The following is a 23050-nucleotide window of genomic DNA, read 5'->3' as shown; positions in this document are numbered from 1 at the left end:
AGAGGAGTTGGGAATCCCAAGATATTGTGTATGTGTGTGAGAGACAGAGAGAGAGAGGCAGACCAAATGACTGTATTTGGCCACATATACACACCTTTCCTCTTACCTGTTCTTCCCTTCCTCTCCTGTTTTCCCAATTGTCTATTTTAGTTTGTAAGCTCCTTGCGGGCAGGGAATTGTCTGTGTTGCCTGCATAACAGCACATCGCCACGCAAGGTACATTTCCCCTGCTCTGCAATGTTCACGCTGGATACTTTAGCGCACAGGTGCAGAACCTCTTTCAGCCCGAGGGCTAAATTAATTTACGAATAAGTTCTTGAGGGTGGTGGGAGGTGCCAAAGGCAGTAGGGCGTGGCCAAAGCACCAGAAATACCAAAGATCCCAACAGATTTTAGCTTAAAGCTCTTCCTGCCATTAAGTAGGCCTCAGAGAGGCATTTCAGCCTTTTAGAATTGGGGGAAGAACCTGCCCAAAAGGTGGGAAACCACAAAATGATGGATGATCAGTGGAAAGGGGTGGGGCCAGGAGAAAAGGGTGGGGCCAGGAGAAGGGGGTGGGGCCATCTGAGGAATTCTGGAGGGCCAGATTGGGCCCACAGGCCTGAGGTTCAACACCCCTGCATTAATGTATAATCATCCTCTCCATTTATTGTGATTTGGTCCAGTACAATTTTATTTGTGGCCTGTTATTATGCTTTTTTGAAGAAGAGACTGCCTTAGGCAGTCTGGGCTACAGTTTCGGAGGCAGGCAAAAACTTTTTGTTTCAGCAGGCTTTGGGAACTATACTGGACCAGTGTTAATGTATTGGATCCCCCCCCCCCTTTTAACCTGTTACAGATTTTTAAAAATATAACATGTTTTTAATTTTACTGCAGGTTTAATTCTATTTTAACTTTTGTAATTTATATTTATATGTTTTAGTTGTGCATGTTTTAATCTTGTAAACTGCCTTGAGTCCTGTACTGGGAAAAAGATGGGAAATAAATAATGATGATGATGCTTTGGTGGTGGAGGCTTTGGTGAAATGTTAGTGTAAAGCCACACAGCAATTTTTGAAATAAAGAAACGGCATGGGGAAAGTGTGGAAGCGATGAAGCTTCAGATCCCCAATCAACAAAGCATCGGGGTTGGTTGCTTTGTATACTACTGAGCCCACCCCCAGAACTGCCAAGCTCCTCCCTGACCTCCTTGCCCCGCCTCTTGTGTCACCCTGTGCCCGCCCCTTCCACACACCTGGCCCGGCCCAGGGGAATTTATTCCTTTTCAAAAAATAAAAAGTTGTCAGCCCTAGAGAATGATCAGGTGGGTGGAGGTGGGATAGGCTGGAGAAAGTAAGACTTAGCGACGTACAACCAACGCCTGCAGAGACAGGCCAGCGATGCAGCGAGGAGGAGGAAGAGGGGGAACCCCAAGCAAAGAACCAAGAGCAATAATTCAGCTTCACCGTAATCTGTAGCAAAAGAGAAAGAGTTTAGGAATCTGGGAGATCAAGGCAAACCAGAAGAGTTTAACTGAAGAGGATTTGAAAAACAAACGCCACCCTCCTCCCATCCATATATCCTAAGCCTTAACATGATGGAAGAGGATTGCCAACTGACCAGAATTAGACACCCTTCTAATAAGAGCTTAGGGAACAGAAACCATGGCCTGGCAATAAACATGATCACCAGGGGAGGGCCGTAGTTTGATGGCAGGTCACCTACTCTGCACGCACATTTCAGGAAAACCCCGGCCTGAAACCCTGAAGAGCCCCTGCCAGCCAGTGCAGAATCCTGAACCAGATGGACTGATGATCTGGTTTACAGCTTCCTATATTCCATGTTTAAATCAGCTCTTTTTGCTGAACCATGAGGACTGGTATCTTATTTTATTTTTAGGCGTCTCCAAAGAGGGCTGTGAAAGGATCCCTTCCAGAGCTGTGGCCAGTCAGAGCCAGCGGTCCTGGACCAATGAGCTGCCTGGGTAGAAAGCTGATTCTGCAAACCAGGAGGCTCTTAAGGCACAAGCACAGCAGATGGCGGTGGACACCATGTCCCTAGCGGCAGGCCTGCCTTTTCCTCACCGTAGATCTTGGTGCGGATGGACAGAACCGGCCCCTCTGTGCTCCCCCCCTCGGTGGCAACCGTGATGGACACCCTCACCGTGGAGCCAGGCGCCAGGCCCTCAATGAGGTAGCGATGCACGGAGCTATCTGGTACCACCACCGCCGCTGGAAAACAAGAAGTGAGGTTATCCCAGCAGCAGCAGCAGCAACCACCGCAAACGGATCTGTGCCCATCCTGAGTGGAAGACGAGCCACAGCGGTGCAACTGCAGTTGGCACATATCCACCTCGTGGCCCCTCTTTCTCCTCTCTGCCTGTAAAAATTGGTGCCAAAGTTTGCCTTTCCAGTTCATGTTACTCTGGAGAGTGACCTAGAGCTTTATCACACCAGCGTTACACTGTGCAATCACTGCGAATTGCATGCATAGGGCTCAGAAGTTTTCCATCTTATAATCTGCTTTGACTGTGAAGTGCTCCCAGGCATCCTGCTTTAATTGCGCTTCTTAACTAAAAGAAGTGCAATATTTTGCTACTAGTTTTCGAGCGTTTCATTTGTTGTTTTCCGAGCGGCCACTGGGGCGCAGGAGCAGGATTTGAAGAAAATTTAAACAAATGCTTACATCTGCATAAGCTTTAAAGATAAAGACATCAAAATTGCCACAGTAATAGATATTAAGGAGAGCTTTAAGCATACCAAATTTGAATCGGATTGGGTCATCCGTTGATTTTTTTATGATTTTTTTTTACATTTCCCCCCTTAAACCCACTTCCTGGTATACAAAGGATCTAGCCGCCCGGTAGCAACAACAACAACGGCGACAGCTTAGCGCTGTAGGGGATAATTCGAGGGAAACAGGTACGTGGGATGAAGCTTGTATACATGATAGGCCTATCCAATGGAATTTTGGAATGTTTTTAGGATGTTTTAAGGATGTTTTAATCATGTATGCAATGTTTTTAATCAGCTTTTATGTGTTTTATATTCGCTGTTGTTTCCCGTCTCGATCCAAGTGGTGAGGCAGGTAAGAATTATTATTATTATTATTATTATTATTATTATTATTATTATTATTATATGTTGCAGACTCACAGATATTGTTCTGAACTGCCCAGAGAGCTTCAACTCTTGAGAAGTATAGAAATAATAATAATAATAATAATAATAATAATAATAATAATAATGGTTCCCAGAGAAAACCAGCAGCATATCATGGACAGATATGGAAAGATAAATTTAGATAATTACAACTAAGTCTGAAACCCTTGATGAACCCCTGTGGATAAATATACGGTTATTAATATATTGATACTCCTGTGATCCCTATTAACTGTAATTAAATTTCCTACGTAATGTATGTGTGTGGTTTTAGTTGGAAAAGCTTATATACTCATTAGTTACATTGAAAACATGTGATTAAAACTCAATAATAATAATAATAATAATAAAAAAATTATATTGAGCTCCCCATGCTAACTACAAATATATCACCAAAGTTCTTTCTCTTGATCATGGTTGCTATTGTAAATGAGCTAAATGCACTCCACATTAAATAATAATAATAATAATAATAATAATAATAATAATAATAATAATAATAATAGAAAAACACAGTTCTGCACTCAAGCAGTCCAAAACCCTTCCCCAAGAAAAGTTAGATTCTTTGATTTCAGCAGAGGGGAAATTATTCATTCTATTTTGCCTGACAATTTATTTATTTATTTATTTACTGCATTTCTATCCCGACTTTTTTCCTCCAAGGAACCCAAGGCGGCATACATAATCCTCCTCCTCTCCATGTTATCCTCACAACAACAACCCTGTGAGTTAGGTTGGGCCAAGAGTCTGCGACTGGCACAAAGTCACCCAGTGGGTTTCCGTGGCCGAGCGGGGACTAGAACCCGGATCTCCCGACTTCCAGTCGGACACTTTAGCCACTGTGCCACAAATCCTGCCATTGTTACTATTTCGCATAATTTAAGATGGCATTGTTTGTTGTGGGAGGAGCAAAGAGACAGAAGCTCTGCCCCAACAACTGGTAATCATATTATTTATTTATTTACAATATTTATATACCACTCCCCGTTGAAAATTTTGGAGCGGTGTACAACATAAAATGAAAATAAAAACTGAATAAAACACTTAAAACAGATTTTAAAAGAAGCAAATACAGTGACTCCTGGCTGGACACCAGGAATAACAGGCTGAAGTTACAGGAAGCCAGATTCCGGCTGGACATCAGGAAAAACTTCCTGACTGTTAGAGCAGTATGACAATGGAACCAGTGACCTAGGGAGGTCGTGGGCTCTCTCACACTAGAGGCCTTCAAGAGGCAGCTGGACAGCCCTCTGTCAGGGATGCTTTAGGGTGGATTGAGCAGGGGGTTGGACTCGATGGCCTTGTAGGCCCCTTCCAACTCTACTGTTTTATGATTCTATGAATCTATGACATTAAGGAAAGCCTTCCTAGAATGATGTTTTCAGGAGGCACCGAAAGGAGTACAAAGTTGGCGCCTGCCTGACCTCAGCTACTTCATCTCTGAGGCCTAGAAACTTGTGTTAAATAAATACATCTGAGATTCTCAGAAAGTTGAATCCTTCACCCACTCCCACATTTTGTGATCTTTTCAGCTGCTGCTCTCAGAACTGCAGCCTGAAACAGGCGCTACTGATAAGCCCATGCTGCCTCCTTACTCTTCTGGTCCTTTCCCTCTTCCTCGTAGCTGATGGTGTAGTTCTGGATCTCTCCGCCTCGTTCCTCCAAAGGGAGTTTCTCCCACTGCAACTCCACCCGGGATTTCCAGACTCGGATGGGATATAAAGTTGGTGCACGGAGAGGAGCTGAAAAAGTGGACAACCCCCACCCACCCCGCCGCAAAAAAAAAAAAAAAAAAAAAAAAAAATCCAAGAGGAAGAGTGAAAGATTAGCATCAAGAACTGAAATCTACAACAAGACATTGCAGTGTGTTCAGGATTCCAGCCAGCCATGTCCTTTCCACGATACTCCATTACATCAATCCCCGGGACACCCCAGCAACAATAAATCTACATTCCAGGCCTACTGAGCATGGTCTGTCCTCATTGGGTTGTTTTCTGGGTTTTCCCTCCCTCCCTCCATATTTTTTCTACAGATTTTTGGGACTTCTGCAACCCTTGGGGTCTGTTGATCTAGTGTGTGGGTTGCACTGTTTTGGCTACCTAAGGGCTGGCACTCACAGCCTGTACATCAGAAATAGAGGGAATGCCACAAGGTCAGCAATGTGTGTTTGGAACCAGGTTCCTTCTGCTCCACCTACCAATCTGCTTTGAGTAAGCGCTAACAGAACCCACGGCCCAAACGTTGCCATCGAGGAGGGCAAAGACCTTCAGTCTGTAGAGGTTTCCCGGCTTGATCGCCTCTGCAGGGAAAGAAACAGAAATCCTTCACAGTGAGACTCATGGACGAGAGACTATTTTTCAGCTGACGCATTGGCTTTGTCACATGACCAGTGGAAGTTGGTGGCTCCAGTTCAGTGGGGCATTGAATCCGCTCCACGTTTCAGTCAGAACCAGCCAGAAGCACCTTGGATAACTTCTTTAGTGTTCTGACTGAAACCTGGAGTGGATTCACCGCCCCACTCTCATCGGAGCCACCAGCCTCCACTGCCTCTGACCTAGCAGTTCAGTTTTAGCAGAGCTCATCTTAATTTTGCACACACACACACTGAAAAAGTGCTGCGATCTCTCAAGAATCCTGCTTTGATCCCGCAGCTCATGTTTCCCCAGCCCCTTATGGTGGGAGAGGCGGGCCTCCTAGCAGAACAGTTTGCTTTGATGCAGCCACTTCAGCTCTTGCAAAGCTGAGTTTTGTTTCCACAGGGTAGAAACAACAAAAGATGGGATGGAAATAGGAGACCTGTTGCCCCTTGGTCCTTGTCTGTGCCGGGCTTGGAGTGAGATCCTTCTCTAATGAGAGGGGTCTTGCTGTGTGCATTGGTAGCCCTCCACAGAGCTTAGTGGTGTTGGGCAGGGTCTCCGAGCAAAATCCTGTCTATTATTCACCCAAGTTAATACAGCTAAAAACCACAAAACCATACGCAGTGGGCAATGGCTGTGTCTCCTTGCTTTTCTGCCTTGTGCCTTCAAACTGTTGGGAAGGTTGCAACCTTGTCTGCAAGTTACTGGAAAGGGGTCGTGTTGCAGTCAGCTAGTTAATACATGGGAATTTAGGCCATAGATCGGCCCTGGGGGGTGGGGGGTGGGCTGGAGTACGCGTTCCCCAGCTGCCACAGGGCCGATCTCAGCCTTGTTCTCGGCCAATTGCACCGGCCCAGGAGAAGGCTAGTTCGGTGCTGGGGGCAGGGGCTGGAGGACGCGTTCCTAGAAGTCCAGGAATACATCCTCCGTCCCTTTTCCCTGGTAAATTGGCTTTAAAAGGGGGTTGGATCAATTCCTGGAGGCGAAGGCTATCCATGGCTACTAGCCCTGATGGTTGTGTGCTATTTCCAGTATTCGAGGCAGTAAGCCTGTGTGCACCAGTTGCTGGGGAACATGGGTGGGAGGGTGCTGTTGCACCAGGTCCTGCTTGTTCATCCTTGGCCGATGGCTGGTTGGTAGGGTGACCCTATGCAAAGGAGGACCGGGCTCCTGTATCTTTAACAGTTGTATTGAAAAGGAAATTTCAGTAGGTGTCATTTGTATATACGGGGAACCTGGTGAAATTCCCTCTTCATCACAACAGTTAAAGCTGCCCTCTTTTAAATCTGGTCACTCTAGTATAGCTCCTGCAGCTTTAACTGTTGTGATGAAGAGGGAATTTCACCAGAGTCTCCACATAGACAAATGACACCTGCTGAAATTCCCTTTTCTACGCAACTGTTAAAGATACAGGAGCCCTGTCCTCTTTTTCATAGGGTCACCCTACTATTAAAGATACAGGAGCCCTGTCCTCCTTTTCATAGGGTCACCCTACTGGTTGGCCACTGCGTGAACAGAGTGCTGGACTAGATGGACCCTTGGTCTGATCCAGCAGGGCTCTTCTTACGTTCTTATGTAAAGGCAGAAAGAAAAGAACAGCTGAAAGCCTATGAGATCTGTGTCCGTCGCAGCCTCCACTCACCTGCAATGACCACGTGGTTGATGTTCCCTGGCTGATAATGCCAGCAGCTGCCATCACCTGGATTCCCAGGAAGCCGACCCCACTCAAAGATGTAGCCCATTCTTGGGAAGCTGGGCAGGGACCACTGTAAGAGGATGCCGTGGTCACCTGCTGGAGATGCAAGGACCGGCAGCGGAGAGGGTGGCGCTAGAAAGGAAAAGGAAGCCACGGAATGCATCTGGCGGGTCAGTTTTGGCTTGTGTGGGTTTGTGGGTGGGGAAAAGCTCACAGAAGGGCTGGAGAGAGGAAGGACTTTGCGTGCTGGTGAAAAGAGGGAGCAAAAGACAAAGGGAGAGGGGGGGAAGATGAAGGAGGCAAACGTTGTGGGACGGAGGAGCCAAAGGGAACAGGGAGGAGAACCTCACACAGGTCCCAAGGAAAGGGGGAGTTGGGATCCTGTTGGCAGGACTTGAGTTTTCCAGGCGATGGTGGTGATGATGACAGATGATTACATTTCTCTACTGCCCCATAGCCGAAGCTCTCTGGGTGGTTTACAAAAGATTTAAACATTAAAAATTGATATACAAAATTTAAAACAACAACAACAACAATAATAATATTTCTTAGCCGCCTCTACCATTTTGATCGAAGCAGGGAACAACAGTAAGTATAAAATACTGATTCAAACATAGTATACATTTTTAAAACATTCTAAAAAGCATCCGAAAAGCATCCGAAAATTCCACATAAAGACAGACAGCAGACAAAGACAGCATCCATTTAAAAACAACTTTGAACTCTCAGCCAGACCTAAAGATAGATCTGGGGTCGATTAAAACTCAATTTATGCTGTTGAATGCCTGGGGTGTCCTGCCGTCCAGGAAAAGAAAACCAGCCCAACATCCCCTCCCCAAATTTTCCCACCTGCAAATCGAGTGGAGGCTGTCTCCCCCTAGCAGCTTTACCTTCTTGGCCATCCGCCGGTGGGACCACGAGCTTGGTCGGCGGAGACTCGCCCACTGCATTGCTGGCTGTAATGGAGAAGGTCAGCCGCTCTCCGGCCGGCAGGAGGAGGGTGCATCGCAGGTCTCGAGTGAGGCACAGCGGGACAGCCGTCTCCCCCTTTCTCTGAGAGTGCAGGCTGTATGCCAAGATCTCCCCATTTGCTTCTCTTGGCTTCAAGGGCTGAAAGGGGGGGGGGGAGGGGAGGAAAGGAAGAAGACCGGCCCGATCAGGCCTAAGATAAGACTCCTTGCATTTCTGCCTTGTACCTCCAAACTGTCGGGAACGTTGCAACCTCATCTGCAAGTTCCTCAAAAGGGGCCGTGTTGCAGTGAGCTAGTTAATATGTGGGAATTTGGGCCACAGCTCACCTTTGGATCTGTATAGCATGGAAGAGAGCTTTAGCACATGCCCACTCATGCTTTTTCATGTGTCCTTTAGACACCACCGTCCGCCTCCCGCTCCTTCTTGCCTTTTCCCCGTGACAAAATAGACCCCAACATTTTTGGGGTGGAACAGAATGTGCCCCCACTTCTTGCTGTGTGCAGGAAAAGCGGCATGAGAAAAATGGCCCCTGAATGGGCCACGTGGTTTTTGTTTACTTCCTCTTTCTTCCCAGTATTGTGGGACAGGAGCAGGGGCGGAGAAGCGACGGTAGGGAACCGTGATTTCCCCCCGTCTGACGGAACTCTGTGATTTCCTGTGATTTGTTCCTTTTGCTCCTCCCCTTCTCTGCCGCTCGACCAAGATCAGTGTTGCTACGTTCCAGGGAGGGGGAATGACATAAGGAACCCAAATAATGTATTTCCCAGGAAATGCATGCTGTCCAAACTTCCAAAACTGTGGGAAATCTTATAGAAAACTACACTTAGGAGGTACTTCCCACATGTTCTAACTCAACCCTGGAGTTGAGTAAAAGGCAATGTGACGTTTGATTGACAGTTCCTCTGCCTTCTCTCCTCCCCCAGTCCTCCTGATGGTATCCCATCAGCCATTGCTGCAAAACACACACACACACAAACTCAATCCCAGCAGCTCTCCTAGAGCAGCGCTTGCTCCTTTTGCCACTCTTGCCAGGGAACTGTGTAAAGAGCTGCGGCTATTGGGCGGTATAAAAATGTAGTAAAAATGTAATAAATAAATAAATAGGCAGTGGGAAAAGTCAACTCAACACCAACGGAAAACTCCATGGAGCCCACCACACAACACAACAGTTGTTCAGGAACACTCCTATGCACAGGGTGGATATGCTGTGTGGTGAAGAGCCAGTGTTGTGTAGTGGTTAGAGTGTCGGACTGGGAGTCGGGAGATCCGGGTTCGAGTCCCCACTTGGCCATGGAAACCCACTGGGTGACTTTGGGCGGGTCACAGACTCTCAGCCCAACCCACCTCACAGGGTTGTTGTTGTGAGGATAAAATGGAGAGGAGGAGGATTATGTACGCCGCCTTGGGTTCCTTGGAGGAAAAAAGGCAGGATATAAATGCAGTGATAAATAAATAAAAACTCCACCATTGCATGGGAATTTCCCAGCAGACAACACATTTCTCAACAGTGGTGTAAAAACTCCACCCTGGAGTTTTAAAACCACCATTGAGAAATGTGTTGTTTGAAGTGAGCTTCTCTTTGCTGATTATCTAGGATTCCACCTCTAGTCAACGTGTTTCTGTCCAGCAGAGGTGGACAGACAGAAGATGGGGACTTGCTTGTAGATCTTGGGGTAATTTGTAGAAGACTGGCAAGAGTTTCTGACTGTTGTTTAAAAATGGCAAAAACTAATGGTTTACTGTACATTTTACATCTTTTAAAATCTATTTTAAAGTGGTTTATTCTGTTTTTATTTTATTTTATCTTGTACACCGCTCCGAAATTTTCAATGGGGAGCGGTATATAAATATTGTAAATAAATAAATAAATAAAAACTAAACAACTTTTTTTAAAATAAAAAGCTACGTTGCTGAAATAAGTTAGCTTGAGGAAAAACAAGGAGTGTGTTTTTGTTTGAAGGGACTGGGCTGACCACAGATTCCTGGGTGGGCACGTGCTCAAAGACGCCTTGTTCTTTCATTGTAAGGGGGTGTCTCTTCCTGGTGCCACTATTTTGCACTTGCTTCTGCTTGGTAGGCTTTGGGGTACTACTAAAAAAACAAAGTTCAGGCTGCAATCCAGATGTCTGCCCACTGCTGTAGCTGGGAGCAGTTGATTTTCTCCCAGTTTTGAAGCTGGTAGAAAATCAACAGCCCACAGCCTCAGTCAGGGGATCTGTGAGTTGCTTTTCCTCTATGCTTGGGTAAATGATCAGGCCAGCAACAGAAGGTTTGTTTTTTTATGAGTTCTGTAGAGCAGCAAACGGCAGACATCTGGATTGCAGGATTTACTTCCAATTCAAACCCTATCAATCACGCGTTCAGGTTTGCTACACTTGTGGATGGTTTGCTAAAGTGTGTGAATCCCTCAAGCAAGAAGATTTCCATCATACCAGCTTCAACTTCCTGAAAAAAGACCATCTTGTGGCGATTCTTACAGTTCAGGGTGGAAATTCAACATAGAATCATAGAATAGCAGAATTGGAAGGGGTCTCTAAGGCCATCGAGTCCAACCCCCTGCTCAATGCAGGAATCCACCCTAAAGCATCCCTGACAGATGGTTGTCCAGCTGCCTCTTGAATGCCTTGAGTGTAGGAGAGCCCACTGCCTCCCTAGGTCACTGGTTCCATTGTCATACTTCTCTAACAGTCAGGAAGCAATCTGGCTTCCTGTCACTTGAGCCTGTTATTCCATGTTCTGCACTCTGGGAGGATGGAGAAGAGATCCTGGCCCTCCTTTGTGTGACAACCTTTTAAGTATTTGAAGAGTGCTGTCATGTCTCCCCTCAATGGCACTGGTGTGCTTGGTTACCCTCTTACCTTCCACATCAGGACAACCTCTCTCATCCCATCAGAACCCGGGGTCCCTAATTTCCTCCAAAGTGCTGGTCCTCTTGATGGAGCTGCAGGAGAAGCAAGCATCATGAAGACACAAGAAGGAGATACAAGCAAACCTATCAAGAGGTTATGAAAATAGAAGTACATTTAAACCCCATTTCGGTGAGCATTTGTGTCATGACCTCCAACCCTGGAGATGAAGGATGACATGGCCAAGGCTGAAGTTCATGTTATCATTCCTGGGGAAGAGCCATTGGAACCCTCTTTTGTGCCCTTCCATTTGGAGGATGTAGCCTTACTCCCATCCTCAGAGGATGAGTCCCAGGTCACCTCAGCTTTGCAGAAGTTTAAGGCTTTAAAATCAGGCAAGAGCCCTTTAAGGAGTGCAGCCAGCTCTTTCAAGTGGACAAGGCCTGCAGAAGGACCAGAGCTTGGTTGCCTTCATAAGGCATCAGCTCCTTTCTGAGGCAACATATTCCCATGGTGTCTAATAAGTGAAGGCACTCCAGCCAGCCTAGACTCACTGAGAGCTCTCCAAGGTGCTGATCTGTTGCGTTATCTTGTAAGCTCTATGACTATCCCTGAACTGTCTCTATTTATTGTGACCCTAACTAATGAGTTTCCCCTGAAGTAAGCCCCAGCGTCATGCAAGATAAGTGAATCTGGCCATTTGCATCTCCTTTAAACATAGCTGAGTTCTCTTACCTGTCGGGAGGGTTCTCACGAATCTCTCCATGCTCCAGTCACTCCACGAGGGCTCCCCGTCGCTTTTGAAGGAAGAACTATGGTGGTATTTGGCCCGTACACGGATGGAGTAGTTGGTGAAGGGGAACACTCCACAGACATCCGCAAAGGTTGGCATGTTCTCAGCCGCTGTAAAATTCATCTTTGTGAGAGGAAAGAGGAAGTTTACAGCTTTCCCTCACATTTATTTGTTTTTAAACTTAGAGCTGCCACAGAAAGTTTGTCTAAAATGAGATTCTTCCTTCTGTGGTGAAACAGGTGAGGAATCACCCTGGAAGAGAGATGATGGAACCAGCAGGTAGATTATTCACCTTAAACCATGGCTTTAACCATGGTGGTTAAGCCAGAAAGCCAGGCCTTGTTCAGAAGACACCTTAAACCACAGCTTTAACCACGGTGGTTAAGCCAGAAAGCCAGGCCGTGTTCAGAAGACACCTTAAACCACGGCTTTAACCATGGTGGTTAAGCCAGAAAGCCAGGCCGTGTTCAGAAGACACCTTAAACCACGGCTTTAACCATGGTGGTTAAGCCAGAAAGCCAGGCCTTGTTCAGAAGACATCCTAAACCACGGCTTTAACCATGGTGGTTAAGCCAGAAAGCCAAGCCGTATTCAGAAGACACCTTAAACCATGGCTTTAACCACGGTGGTTAAGCCAGAAAGCCAGGCCGTGTTCAGGAGACACCTTAAACCATGGCTTTAACCATGGTGGTTAAGCCAGAAAGCCAAGCCGTGTTCAGAAGACACCTTAAACCATGGCTTTAACCACGGTGGTTAAGCCAGAAAGCCAAGCCGTGTTCAGAAGACACCTTAAACCATGGCTTTAACCACGGTGGTTAAGCCAGAAAGCCAGGCCGTGTTCAGGAGACACCTTAAACCATGGCTTTAACCACGGTGGTTAAGCCAGAAAGCCAGGCCGTGTTCAGGAGACACCTTAAACCATGGCTTTAACCATGGTGGTTAAGCCAGAAAGCCAAGCCGTGTTCAGAAGACACCTTAAACCATGGCTTTAACCACGGTGGTTAAGCCAGAAAGCCAGGCCGTGTTCAGGAGACACCTTAAACCATGGCTTTAACCATGGTGGTTAAGCCAGAAAGCCAAGCCGTGTTCAGAAGACACCTTAAACCATGGCTTTAACCATGGTGGTTAAGCCAGAAAGCCAGGCCGTGTTCAGAAGACACCTTAAACCATGGCTTTAACCATGGTGGTTAAGCCAGAAAGCCAGGCCGTGTTCAGGAGACACCTTAAACCATGGCTTTAACCATGGTGGTTAAGCCAGAAAGCCAGGCCGTGTTCAGGAGACACCTTAAACCATGGTGAATAAGGCTTTTTGCAAAGTATTTTTTAGCAAATTCATAAATAAATTGTTCTTCTGAGCCACATGGAACTCCTAAGAGAACAAGCAAGGTGTGAATGTTTTCAAATGTCCATCCTGCCTTTCCCATCCTGTTGCCATTCAGGTGTGTTGGACTACAATTCTCAGCATTCGTGGGGCTAATGGGCATTGAAATCTAAAACATCTAGTGGGCACCAGGCTTTTGTAAATGACACAGGCAGATGTCATCTGACTCCCTTATACAGCATTTCGCAAACTGTACTGTGCTTTTTCAATGCATAATATAAAACAACAGCAGGGACGACACTTACTACATTTCAACAGATGTTCCCAAAATAAGCCACCTCGCAGGGATGCCACCCGTCTGCTCACCTGTGTCCAGGACACCTCTGCTGTGTCACGGTATTGGATCTCATACTGGGCCTGCGTTGCAGAGAGCACCTCGTCAGCAGGCAAGCGCCACTCCAGCCGGAAGCAACGACTCTGGTTTGCCACGACACTGTTCACCACCGGTGAACTCAGTTTCACTAGGACGTGGAATGGGGAGAATAAGGTGACGTATTTCTCAAGGGGAAGGAAGGGAAGAGAAGCCTAGCCGTCTCTTCCATGCGACCTATTCCACTCAAAGCCGTGGCCTAGGGCAGACTACAACTCCCATCATCCCTGATAACTGGCCATAGGGGTTGCCGCTCAAACATCTGGAGGGCCCCACATTGGGGAAGGCTCAGTTGGAGCAAGGCCAGAGTGACCTGGGTTCAAATCTCTGTTCGGACATGAAGTTCACAGGGTGGACAATAAGTCCCCTGGTGGACTCCAATCAGAGGATGGGTCTATGTGGAACCACCAGGAGCATGCCCTCAGATGACCCCAGTGATGGGGCAGGTTGATAGGAGAAAAGGAGCTCTCTCAGGTATCCTGGTCCCAAGTTGTTTAGGGCTTTGTATACTGATACAAGAACCATAAACCTGGCCTAGTAGCGAATAGGCAGCCAGCGCAGCTCCCTCAGCAGAGGAATTACATTGCATTTGTATACCGCCCCATAGCCGAAGCTCTCTGGGCAGTTCACACAAGATGGGTTGGACTGGATGGCCTCATAGGCCCCTTCCAACTCTGCTATACTATGATTCTATGAATGCCAACCATACTGCTAATGCATATCTCTAGAAGCAGTCCTTTAATTAAAAAGAAAAACCGCCAAACATCTATCTCAATGGAAACGTACTCAGTAACAATGATATTCCAATCTTGGTGATTCCTAAATGTTGGCTCTGTCTCGGAAATAAACTTGCGAATGAGTAAATTCCCACCATCTATGACATCTCTTATTATTATTATTATTATTATTATTATTATTTATTTATTTATATAGCACCATCAGTGTACATGGTGCTGTACAGAGTAAAACAGTAAATAGCAAGACCCTGCCGCATAGGCTTACAATCTAATAAAATCATAGTAAAACAATGAGGGGAAGAGAATGCAAACAGGTACAGGGTAGGGTAAGCAGGCACAGGGTAGGGTAAAACTAACAGTAGAAAGTAACAGTAGAAGTCTGCACAACATCAAGTTTTAAAAGCTTTAGGAAAAAGAAAAGTTTTTAGTTGAGCTTTAAAAGCTGCGGTTGAACTTGTAGTTCTCAAATGTTCTGGAAGAGCGTTCCAGGCGTAAGGGGCAGCAGAAGAGAATGGACGAAGCCGAGCAAGGGAAGTAGAGGCCCTTGGGCAGGCGAGAAACATGGCATCAGAGGAGCGAAGAGCACGAGCGGGGCAATAGTGTGAGATGAGAGAGGAGAGATAGGAAGGAGCTAGACCGTGAAAAGCTTTGAAGGTTAACAGGAGAAGTTTATATTGGATTCTGTAGTGAATTGGAAGCCAATGAAGAGATTTCAGAAGCGGAGTAACATGGTCGGAGCGGCGAGCCAAGAAGATGATCTTTGCGGCAGAGTGTTGCTTGCATGGAAAAGCCCTGTTCATGGGGCACTTGCTCTTCAGCACCATGCGGGCATTGGCTGGAAGAAGGGGCCAAAATATCAGCAGGTGGACTGACAGGCAACCAGGCAGGCATGCTCAGAAGTCCCAGTGAGGCCATCTTCACTCACTGCCAGGAGCTGCCATGGAGGCTGGGAGGAGAATGATTTAGCTGCATGCCATAAAGAATCATGGGCTCCAGGTACAAGAAGCGAGGTTCTAGCTGGACGTCAGGAAAAACTTCCTGACTGTTAGAGCAGTACGACAATGGAAGCAATGACCTGGGGAGGTTGTGGGCTCTCCCACACTAGAGGCCTTCAAGAGGCAGCTGGACAACCATCTGTCGGGGATGCTTTAGGGTGGATTCGTGCATTGAGCAGGGGGTTGGACTGGATGGCCTTGTAGGCCCCTTCCAACTCTGCTATTCTATGATTCTATGATCAAACACAGCCAAACTAGGTGAATTCTTGTCTTCCAAATGAAGGGGGCCCACTGAGGTGGCATGCAAAAGCCCGCACGGCCTGAAGTCTTGAAGGCAGTGTAAGGATGGGGTTAAATCATACAAAGAATGGCTGTTTTAAAATGTTAAAATGTTTTATTGTTATGATTTTTAGGAGCGGAACAGATACGCGCCAGCTGCATGTGGGCGTTCTGGTACATCCTGGAACCGTTTGGGGCAAGGTCGATCGGCCTTGAGCGAAAATTAACATCTCAGGGAAGGTGTGAAAGATCTTCGCAAGGGATGGGGGAAGGAGCAGGGGAAAGTATCTATAAAGAGTATGCTTTTGAAATGGTTTTTTTGTTCTGAGCTGGATGACCACATGGCTGGGTGAAGTATAGTTTGCAACTTAGTTATTTAGTTTGCTTAGACTGGGTTCTTATTCTGTATCTGCATGTTTTATCCGTTGAATGCTAATCTTGTATTTCCTACCCTTATCCTCAATAAATTTGGGCCTAACCCTCCAGTTTGGAGCTGTGTGCGTGTGTTCTTGGGATCTGTGCAAAATCCAGTGGAAAAGCCAGCTTTGCTGGGGCACGCTTCCTGTACAGGCAGAACTGCACACATGTCCAAAATATGGATCTCCCAACAAAATCTGGGCGCATCCAAATTTTCCACCACATCCTCCTCAAAATTGGCCTTGTGGTCTGGAAAACCTGATCAACAGAACTTCATCTCCCTGGCTGTGGTGACCAGCTGTCCTCTGAGATGGTGCCCCGGCCTGCCCCCTGCTTCCTGTGGCCACTGGGAGACCTTGCCAGTTGCCCGGTTGCCCTTCTCGTTGACACTGCATGAGGCCAGCCACCCTTCCCAGCTGTTTGCCATTTTAATCATCATTATTACCATTATGGGGGTTGCCCCAAAGCAGTGAGCAGCATATGAATACAACAAAATATACAACAGAAGTACAATAAATCAACCACCAATCAAAACAATAATATAGTATAGCGGCTCGAGTGTTGGACTAGGAATTAGAAGATCCGGGTTCTAGTCCCCACTCGGCCATGGAAACCCACAGGGTGACTTTGGGCCAGTCGCAGACTCTCAGCCCAACCTACCTCACAGGGTTGTTGTTGTGAGGATAAAGTGGAGAGGAGGAGGATTATGTATGCCCCCTTGGGCTCCTTAATGAGGACAAAAGGCAGGATATAAATATGATAATAAATAAATAAAGCATGACAGCAAAATCAAAGCATAGGATGACAAGAATAAAAAATGAACTTTCCAAACCTAAAAGATTAAACAGTGCTGACATCAGTTCAGCTTCCCACACATTTAGGAATTAGAAACATGAACAGACGACTAGAGATACTTAAAAAGAAAAAGAAAAAAAAAAGGTTAAGCAAGTGATCAGTAAACTTCTTTTTTTAAAAATGGAAACACATCCAGTATTAATAGCGGCCACAACAGGAGCAAACCCTATACCTCACATTATGCTTTCCAAGCAAAGTCTTTAGGGTGACCATACGGAAAGGAGGGCAGGGCTCCTGTATCTTTAACAGTTGCATAGAAAAGGGAATTTCAGCACATGTCGTTGTTATGCATGCAGCACCTGGTGAAATTCCCTCTTCATCGCAACAGTTAAAGCTGCAGGAGCTTGACAAGGTAAAAAAGAGGGCAGGGTTCCTGCAGCTTTAACTGTTCTGATGAAGAGGGAATTTCACCAGGTGCTGCACCCATACAAGTGACTAGTGCTGAAATTCTCTTTTCTACATAACTGTTAAAGATACAGCAGCCCTGTCCTCCTTTCCATAGGGTCACCTAAAGCACTGCACCTCCAAAAACACCATCCTACGTAGCCACCTAAGCATAACATTTCTGCTTGTTGCAGATGAATCTGCTTAATATAGACTTCCTTTACAAGGAAATAAAACCCTATTCAGGTTTTAATATATGAATGGCTGTTTAGAATTTTCTTTTAAATATTTTGAATATGTGTGGGAGTTGCTTTTCTTTTCTGTTCCATTCTGTAGTATAGCCTTTTGAGTGTGTTTTAGCATCTCCCATTACTATTCTGCAGAAAGGAATGTATTGTCATTCATTTTCTGCTGACCTTGTTCTATAGTCGTTTGCACTTTAACAACACCCCCTGCTTTTTATTGTCTTGACAGAAAAGTGCCATATAAGTAATAAACTAACCTAAGCCATTCAGGAACCACAATAAATAAATAAATAAATAAGAATAAATTTGGAGAAACTAGCAATGAACTAGTATTAATTATATACTTATATCCAATCATACCTTGTCTCTAATAAACTCATATTGGGTTCTCACCTCACACTGCTGCTTTATCCTCACAACAACCCTGTGAGGTAGGTTAGGCTGAGAGACAGGGAGGGTGTGTCTGGGCTGAGGGCCTGCAGACAAGATGTCTTTAGAGGACTTGCTCCTGGAGTGGGTCCATCACCTGTTGTCACCCTTGCTGTCCACTCTTTGGGTACAACCCACACAGCTGCCTGGAGGAAGAAAGCCAGGGCAGTAGGGGATGAAACTCCACCTTCTCCTCTGGTAAAACCCTCAATTGCTTACAGGGGAGAAATGAACAGGCAGCCACAGTGGGGAAGGAGCAGGGCCAGGGGGCTTCTGGGGGTTGGCGTTGGGTCTCAGTAGCTGCCCAACGATGCTGACCCCTAACTCCAATCCTGGTTTCACCCATCCTCATTTGGTGCTCCAACCATTACACCAGGGGTGAGCAGAAGCTAAGTGTGGCTCTGCCAGTACACCTCTAAGTTGATTCGCCATAAATTGGAAAGGATTTCTGACTCCAAATCAACGCCAGCTCCAGTGTTCAGAGGGTCCATGGGCAAGGCCCCCTCCCTCAGCGGGTTTCCTTTCTCACCACCATTGCCTCCAGCTGCTTTTGCTGCTCCTCCTCCAGGGTTTTTTTAAAGAAAATTTTCCAACTGCACAAATGCCCTATCGGACACCCCCACTCGCCCCGCCCAAGCCAAACATATTATTTCTCTTTCACGACTGGACAGATGATCACCAACGCTAGTAGCACCTTAAACTTAAAGACAGATTGACAGGGCCATACGGATACCCAGGAAGGACAACAGACCAAGAGAAGTACACCACTGGTTGTCACCTACAGCCCCCAATTGAAACCACTGCAAGGGATCATCAGTGAACTCCAACCCATCATCAGCACAGATGCTTCTCTCTCACAAGCCTTGGGAGGCAGAGCAGTCCTGGCCTACAGACCACCTTCCAACCTGAAGCGGATGCTAACCAGCAACAGTACCCCCACCCCCCATTTCTGGACTTGTCCGGGGGAAACCAGACATATGGTCAACCTAGTACACAGGACAGAGGGACCAGACCATGCAATAGACCCAAGGGCCAACTCTGCCCCCACGTCTATTCAGGCAACCCTGTCACAGGACCCAACAACATCAGTCACACCATCGAGGGCTCTTTCACCTGCATCCTTATATAATTTGTGGTACATGCCATCCCTGACTTTGTCTATTATTAAGTTCTTAATAAACACATACACATAACAGGTGCCTTACTTTTTTCACCACTTTTTTTCAGCTGCGCATTATCAGATTTCCAACTGGACATTTCCCTCCCAACTGCACATTTTGTGTCCAACTGCACACTAAAAAAAAACCCTGTTCTCCTCATAGCTTTCACTTGCTTGCTTGACGGGCAGAGAGCAAGGAGGCCATGGCGTCTCCTGCCCCCCTTCTCATCAACACCATTGACCAGGCCAGACTGAAAGGCAGGTGAACAAGCAGGTTGCAATGGAGAAGAAGAGGAGCAGGTCCAGAAGGCTTATTTTGTGTACTGCCTAGGGTGACCCTATGGAAAGGAGGACTGGGCTCCTGTATCTTTAACAGTTGTATAGAAAAAAGGAATTCCAGCAGGTGTCATTTGTACGCATGCCGCACCTGGTGGAATTCCCTCCTCATCACAACAGTGAAAACTGCAGGAGCTCTGCCCTCTTTTGTCACCTGCTGAAATGCTCTTTTCTCTACAACTGTTAAGATACAGAAGCCCTGTCCTCCTTTCCATATGGTCACCCTAGAAGTGCCTTTTTAACCGGCAAGCCAAGAAGGCCTCAGTGTTCACATGCCACTTGAGAGGAATAGAAGGGAATGCTTTCATTTAGGGGCAGAAGTCAGTTGGAGCAGTTGGGCCGGCATCATTTCCTGAGAGGCCAGGACAATCCTGGGCCCTTCTGACTCTACCAGTTCACAAGGTTGCTCTGTGTTTCTGTAAGTTATAATAAACAGCTATTGAGCATGGAGGCATCTGGTGTGCTGCCGCTGCTGCCTTTCCCCATATACAAGACCAGCCATGCCCACCTTTGACGCCACCCCTGCTCTCATTTGGTTGATCAATAGCAGCAACAAAACGACACACACGGCCCAAATTATACTGCTGAAATGAAGAAAGCTTGGGATGAAAACCAGGAGAGGATTCCTGTGTGGATGGACTGAGAGCTCGGTTGAGTTTGGGTACTCAAAATACATTCCTGGCCTTTCAGATGCCTTCAGTTCTAAATGCATGATCCACCAGCTTCTGGTTAGTGGATCTCAGTAAAAGTGAAAAACACACAGCTAGGTCCTACAAGCCTAGATGTCTGCCGACTCCTGCAAGTACACCACTCATGGTCTGGAGGAGGCCCAGTCTTCCCAAGCCTCTCTCGCACCTGCTGCTGAGCTTACCAATGCTCATGCCGTGGACGCACTTCTCCAAGGAGTTCGCCTGTGCCTGTTGACTCTCTGCAGTGAGCTGGATTTTGTAGAAAGCAAAGAGGTTCTCCACAGCGACACCACACGAGCGCTCACCCTGCGTGGCAACGCAGCTCCTCTGGTCACCAAAATCCCTCCGGCAGCGCCCGGCTTCTCTGAAACAGGAGAAAGTTCTTGCAGCCCCACTATAATCAAGTCTTGAAGCTGTTGTTTTAAAATTTCCCATAATCCCCAATCAAAGTGTTGTTCCAGGTTGTTGTGGGGACTTTTCAAAATGGGGGTTCCAAGCTGCTCGATACCCAGAATCCAGGGTGACATCAGCATGCTGGTGGGCCCTGCCGGGGTTGTGTGTACTTGGGTCTAAGGATGCCATGTGCTGACACAAGGATTTTTGTCCCCATTTTGTAACTCCATTCCTCCTTGGGCTTGTCTTGACGAGGGGGTTTGCCCTGGGGTGGATCCACAGTGGCGGTTGGTCACCTACATGACGCAGCCGCCATGGCGAAGCCATCCAGGGGCAAAGCCCTGAAGCTCCGGTTTAAAGAAGTCGGGCACTTGCTTTTTTCTCTTGCAGCGAGGCCACGGCAGCATCTGCCATTGGTCGCCTTGCTTCGGAGCTGCGGCAGAGGCGTGCCCCAGCCGATGGCGACCCCTGGCTGGGACAGGGGAACGGGACAGGTCAGTGAGCCAAATGCCCACAGGACTGCCTCCAAGGACCCACCGGGGTCCCACCGGGGTCCCAAGCATGGTCCTACCGGGACAGGGGGGAGGAGCAGCCAAGCAAGCTGACTGGCCGCTGGGCCACCTCCGTGAGTCCGCAGAGTAGCGCATTTAAAGTGAAACGAAACCAAGCCTGGATCCAAACATGGCAGGCTGGAAGGGGGGGAGGAGGCGGACCAGGGAGCCAAATGTATATATGTATGTATGTATTGCATTTATATCCTGCCTCTTTTCCGCCAAGGAACACAAGGCAGCAGGCATAATCCTTCTCTCCATTTTATCCTCACAACGTCAACCCTGTGAGGTAGGATGGGCTGAGCGTCTGGGACTGGTCCAAAATCACCCAGTGGGTTTCCATGGCCAAGTGGGGACTAGAACCTGGATCTCCTGACTCCCAGTCCGACACCTTAGCCACTACGCCACACTGGCCCAAAATGGCTGCTGGGCTGCCTCTGCACCTCTGCACATTAACACAAAATCAGAAAACAACAACGGATCACCTAATTCCGGCCTTTGTTTTTGGCCAGAAGGAGGAGCAGGAGGGAAACAGTGGGTGGGGTGGGGTGGGGTAGAGGGACGAGGAGCACCCCGGCACCCGTGCAATGACGCTTTGCAGCAGCCGCCAACAATTCCTTCCTAAAACCCCCACACTTGCGTTCCTTGCTGTGTGGATAATGGGAAGGAGTGCAAACGTGGGGGAACACCTCCGTCAAGACACAGCCCTTGTCTTTCAAGAACACACTCATATCGTTGCTTCTGCATGCAATTCACATTCGTTCTGATATAGATAGATAGATACACACACGTGTGTGTGTGTGCTCCACAATGCCCCAGAATGATGCAACATCCGAGGCATGTGGGTAAACAAAATGGAGACTGCAGACATAAACACCATTGTCACTGCCAAAGACAAATAAGACCCCAGAGCCCACTTGTACACAGAACAAGTGCAAGTGACTTTCATGTCTACGTGCATTTGTTTCAAAGTGAATGAAAGCCCAGCCGAATGGGCTCCTTTCCATTCAGTTTTTCACAGAATTATTGATGCCGGGACCCTTGCAGCTCATCAATTCCGACCCCGTGCTTGATGCAGGAAATCAAGAATGGCTGCCCGAGCCTTTGCTGAGAGACCTCCAGCAAGGGAAAGCCCACCCACCCCTCTAGGTCATTGTTTATGGTGGCCAGGTGTCCTACTTTACAGAGGATAATCCTCTGCTTGAAGTGCTGTCAAGTCCAAGTTTGGTTTAAAGTCATAGAACCCTAACAAGAGAGAGGAGAGTGGCTCAGCAATACTACAAACGAGAAGGATCTTGGAATTGTTGTAGATCGCAAGCTGAATAGGAGCCAACAGTGCGATACGGCTGCAAGAAAGGCAAATGCTATTTTGAGCTGCCTTAATAGAAGTATAGCTTCCAAATCACGTGAGGTCCTGGTTCCTCTCTATTCGGCCCTGGTTAGGCCTCATCTGGAGTATTGCATCCAGTTCTGGGCTCCACAATTCAAGAAGGAGGCAGACAAGCTGGAGCGTGTTCAGAGGAGGGCAACCAGGGTGATCAGGGCTCTGGAAACAAAGCCCTATGAATAGGGTGACCATAGGCACCGGATTACTCCGGTAACCACCGGGGAAACCACACGATCCGGAGGATCCGGAGTGGGCCGCTGAAACACCGGGGCGGGGGGGACTCGGCCGCGGCCGTCCTTACCTGCCTGCAGCATTTTCGGTGGCCGTCTTAATCCAAGGCAAGCAAGGCAGAGGCGGCGAGCGGCCCGGCGCGGCCTGGTCGCAAGCGGCCGCAGCAGCGGAACCATCGAGGGCGCGGGTGGAGCGGCCCAGCGCAGCGCGGCCTGCCTGGCGCGGCCCGGCCGCAGCAGCAAGCCAGCGCCGGAACCATCGAGGCGGGCGGCGCCGGCGCGGCCTGGCGTGGCCCGGCCCGGCGCGGCCGCAGCGAGCAGGCATCGAGGCGGCCGGCGCAGCCCGGCGCGGTGCGGCCCGGCGCAGCCTGGTCGCAGGCGGCCGCAGCAGCCATCGAGGACGCAGGCGG

General features: G+C 47.8%; 1 protein-coding gene across 1 annotated transcript in view; it reads right to left on the bottom strand.

Moving 5' to 3' along the window:
- Nucleotides 1–1926: 1926 nt before the first annotated feature.
- LOC134413204 (granulocyte colony-stimulating factor receptor-like) overlaps nucleotides 1927–23050 on the bottom strand; it is a 42546-nt gene continuing 21422 nt past the window's right edge. Inside the window, exons 3-12 of the mRNA XM_063147333.1 lie at nucleotides 20262–20443; nucleotides 13491–13645; nucleotides 11746–11926; nucleotides 11023–11105; nucleotides 8083–8302; nucleotides 7139–7324; nucleotides 5337–5438; nucleotides 4735–4881; nucleotides 2063–2209; nucleotides 1927–1976 (exon numbers count right to left, since the gene is read on the bottom strand). Of these exons, the coding sequence (XP_063003403.1) occupies nucleotides 1927–1976; nucleotides 2063–2209; nucleotides 4735–4881; nucleotides 5337–5438; nucleotides 7139–7324; nucleotides 8083–8302; nucleotides 11023–11105; nucleotides 11746–11926; nucleotides 13491–13645; nucleotides 20262–20443 (1453 nt within the window). The remainder of the gene's footprint in view (nucleotides 1977–2062; nucleotides 2210–4734; nucleotides 4882–5336; nucleotides 5439–7138; nucleotides 7325–8082; nucleotides 8303–11022; nucleotides 11106–11745; nucleotides 11927–13490; nucleotides 13646–20261; nucleotides 20444–23050) is intronic.

Source organism: Elgaria multicarinata, chromosome 23, assembly GCF_023053635.1.
Source record: "Elgaria multicarinata webbii isolate HBS135686 ecotype San Diego chromosome 23, rElgMul1.1.pri, whole genome shotgun sequence".
Taxonomy (NCBI): domain Eukaryota; kingdom Metazoa; phylum Chordata; class Lepidosauria; order Squamata; family Anguidae; genus Elgaria; species Elgaria multicarinata.
Note: the sequence above shows the minus strand (reverse complement) of the source record. Positions and strands in the feature narration are given on the sequence as shown.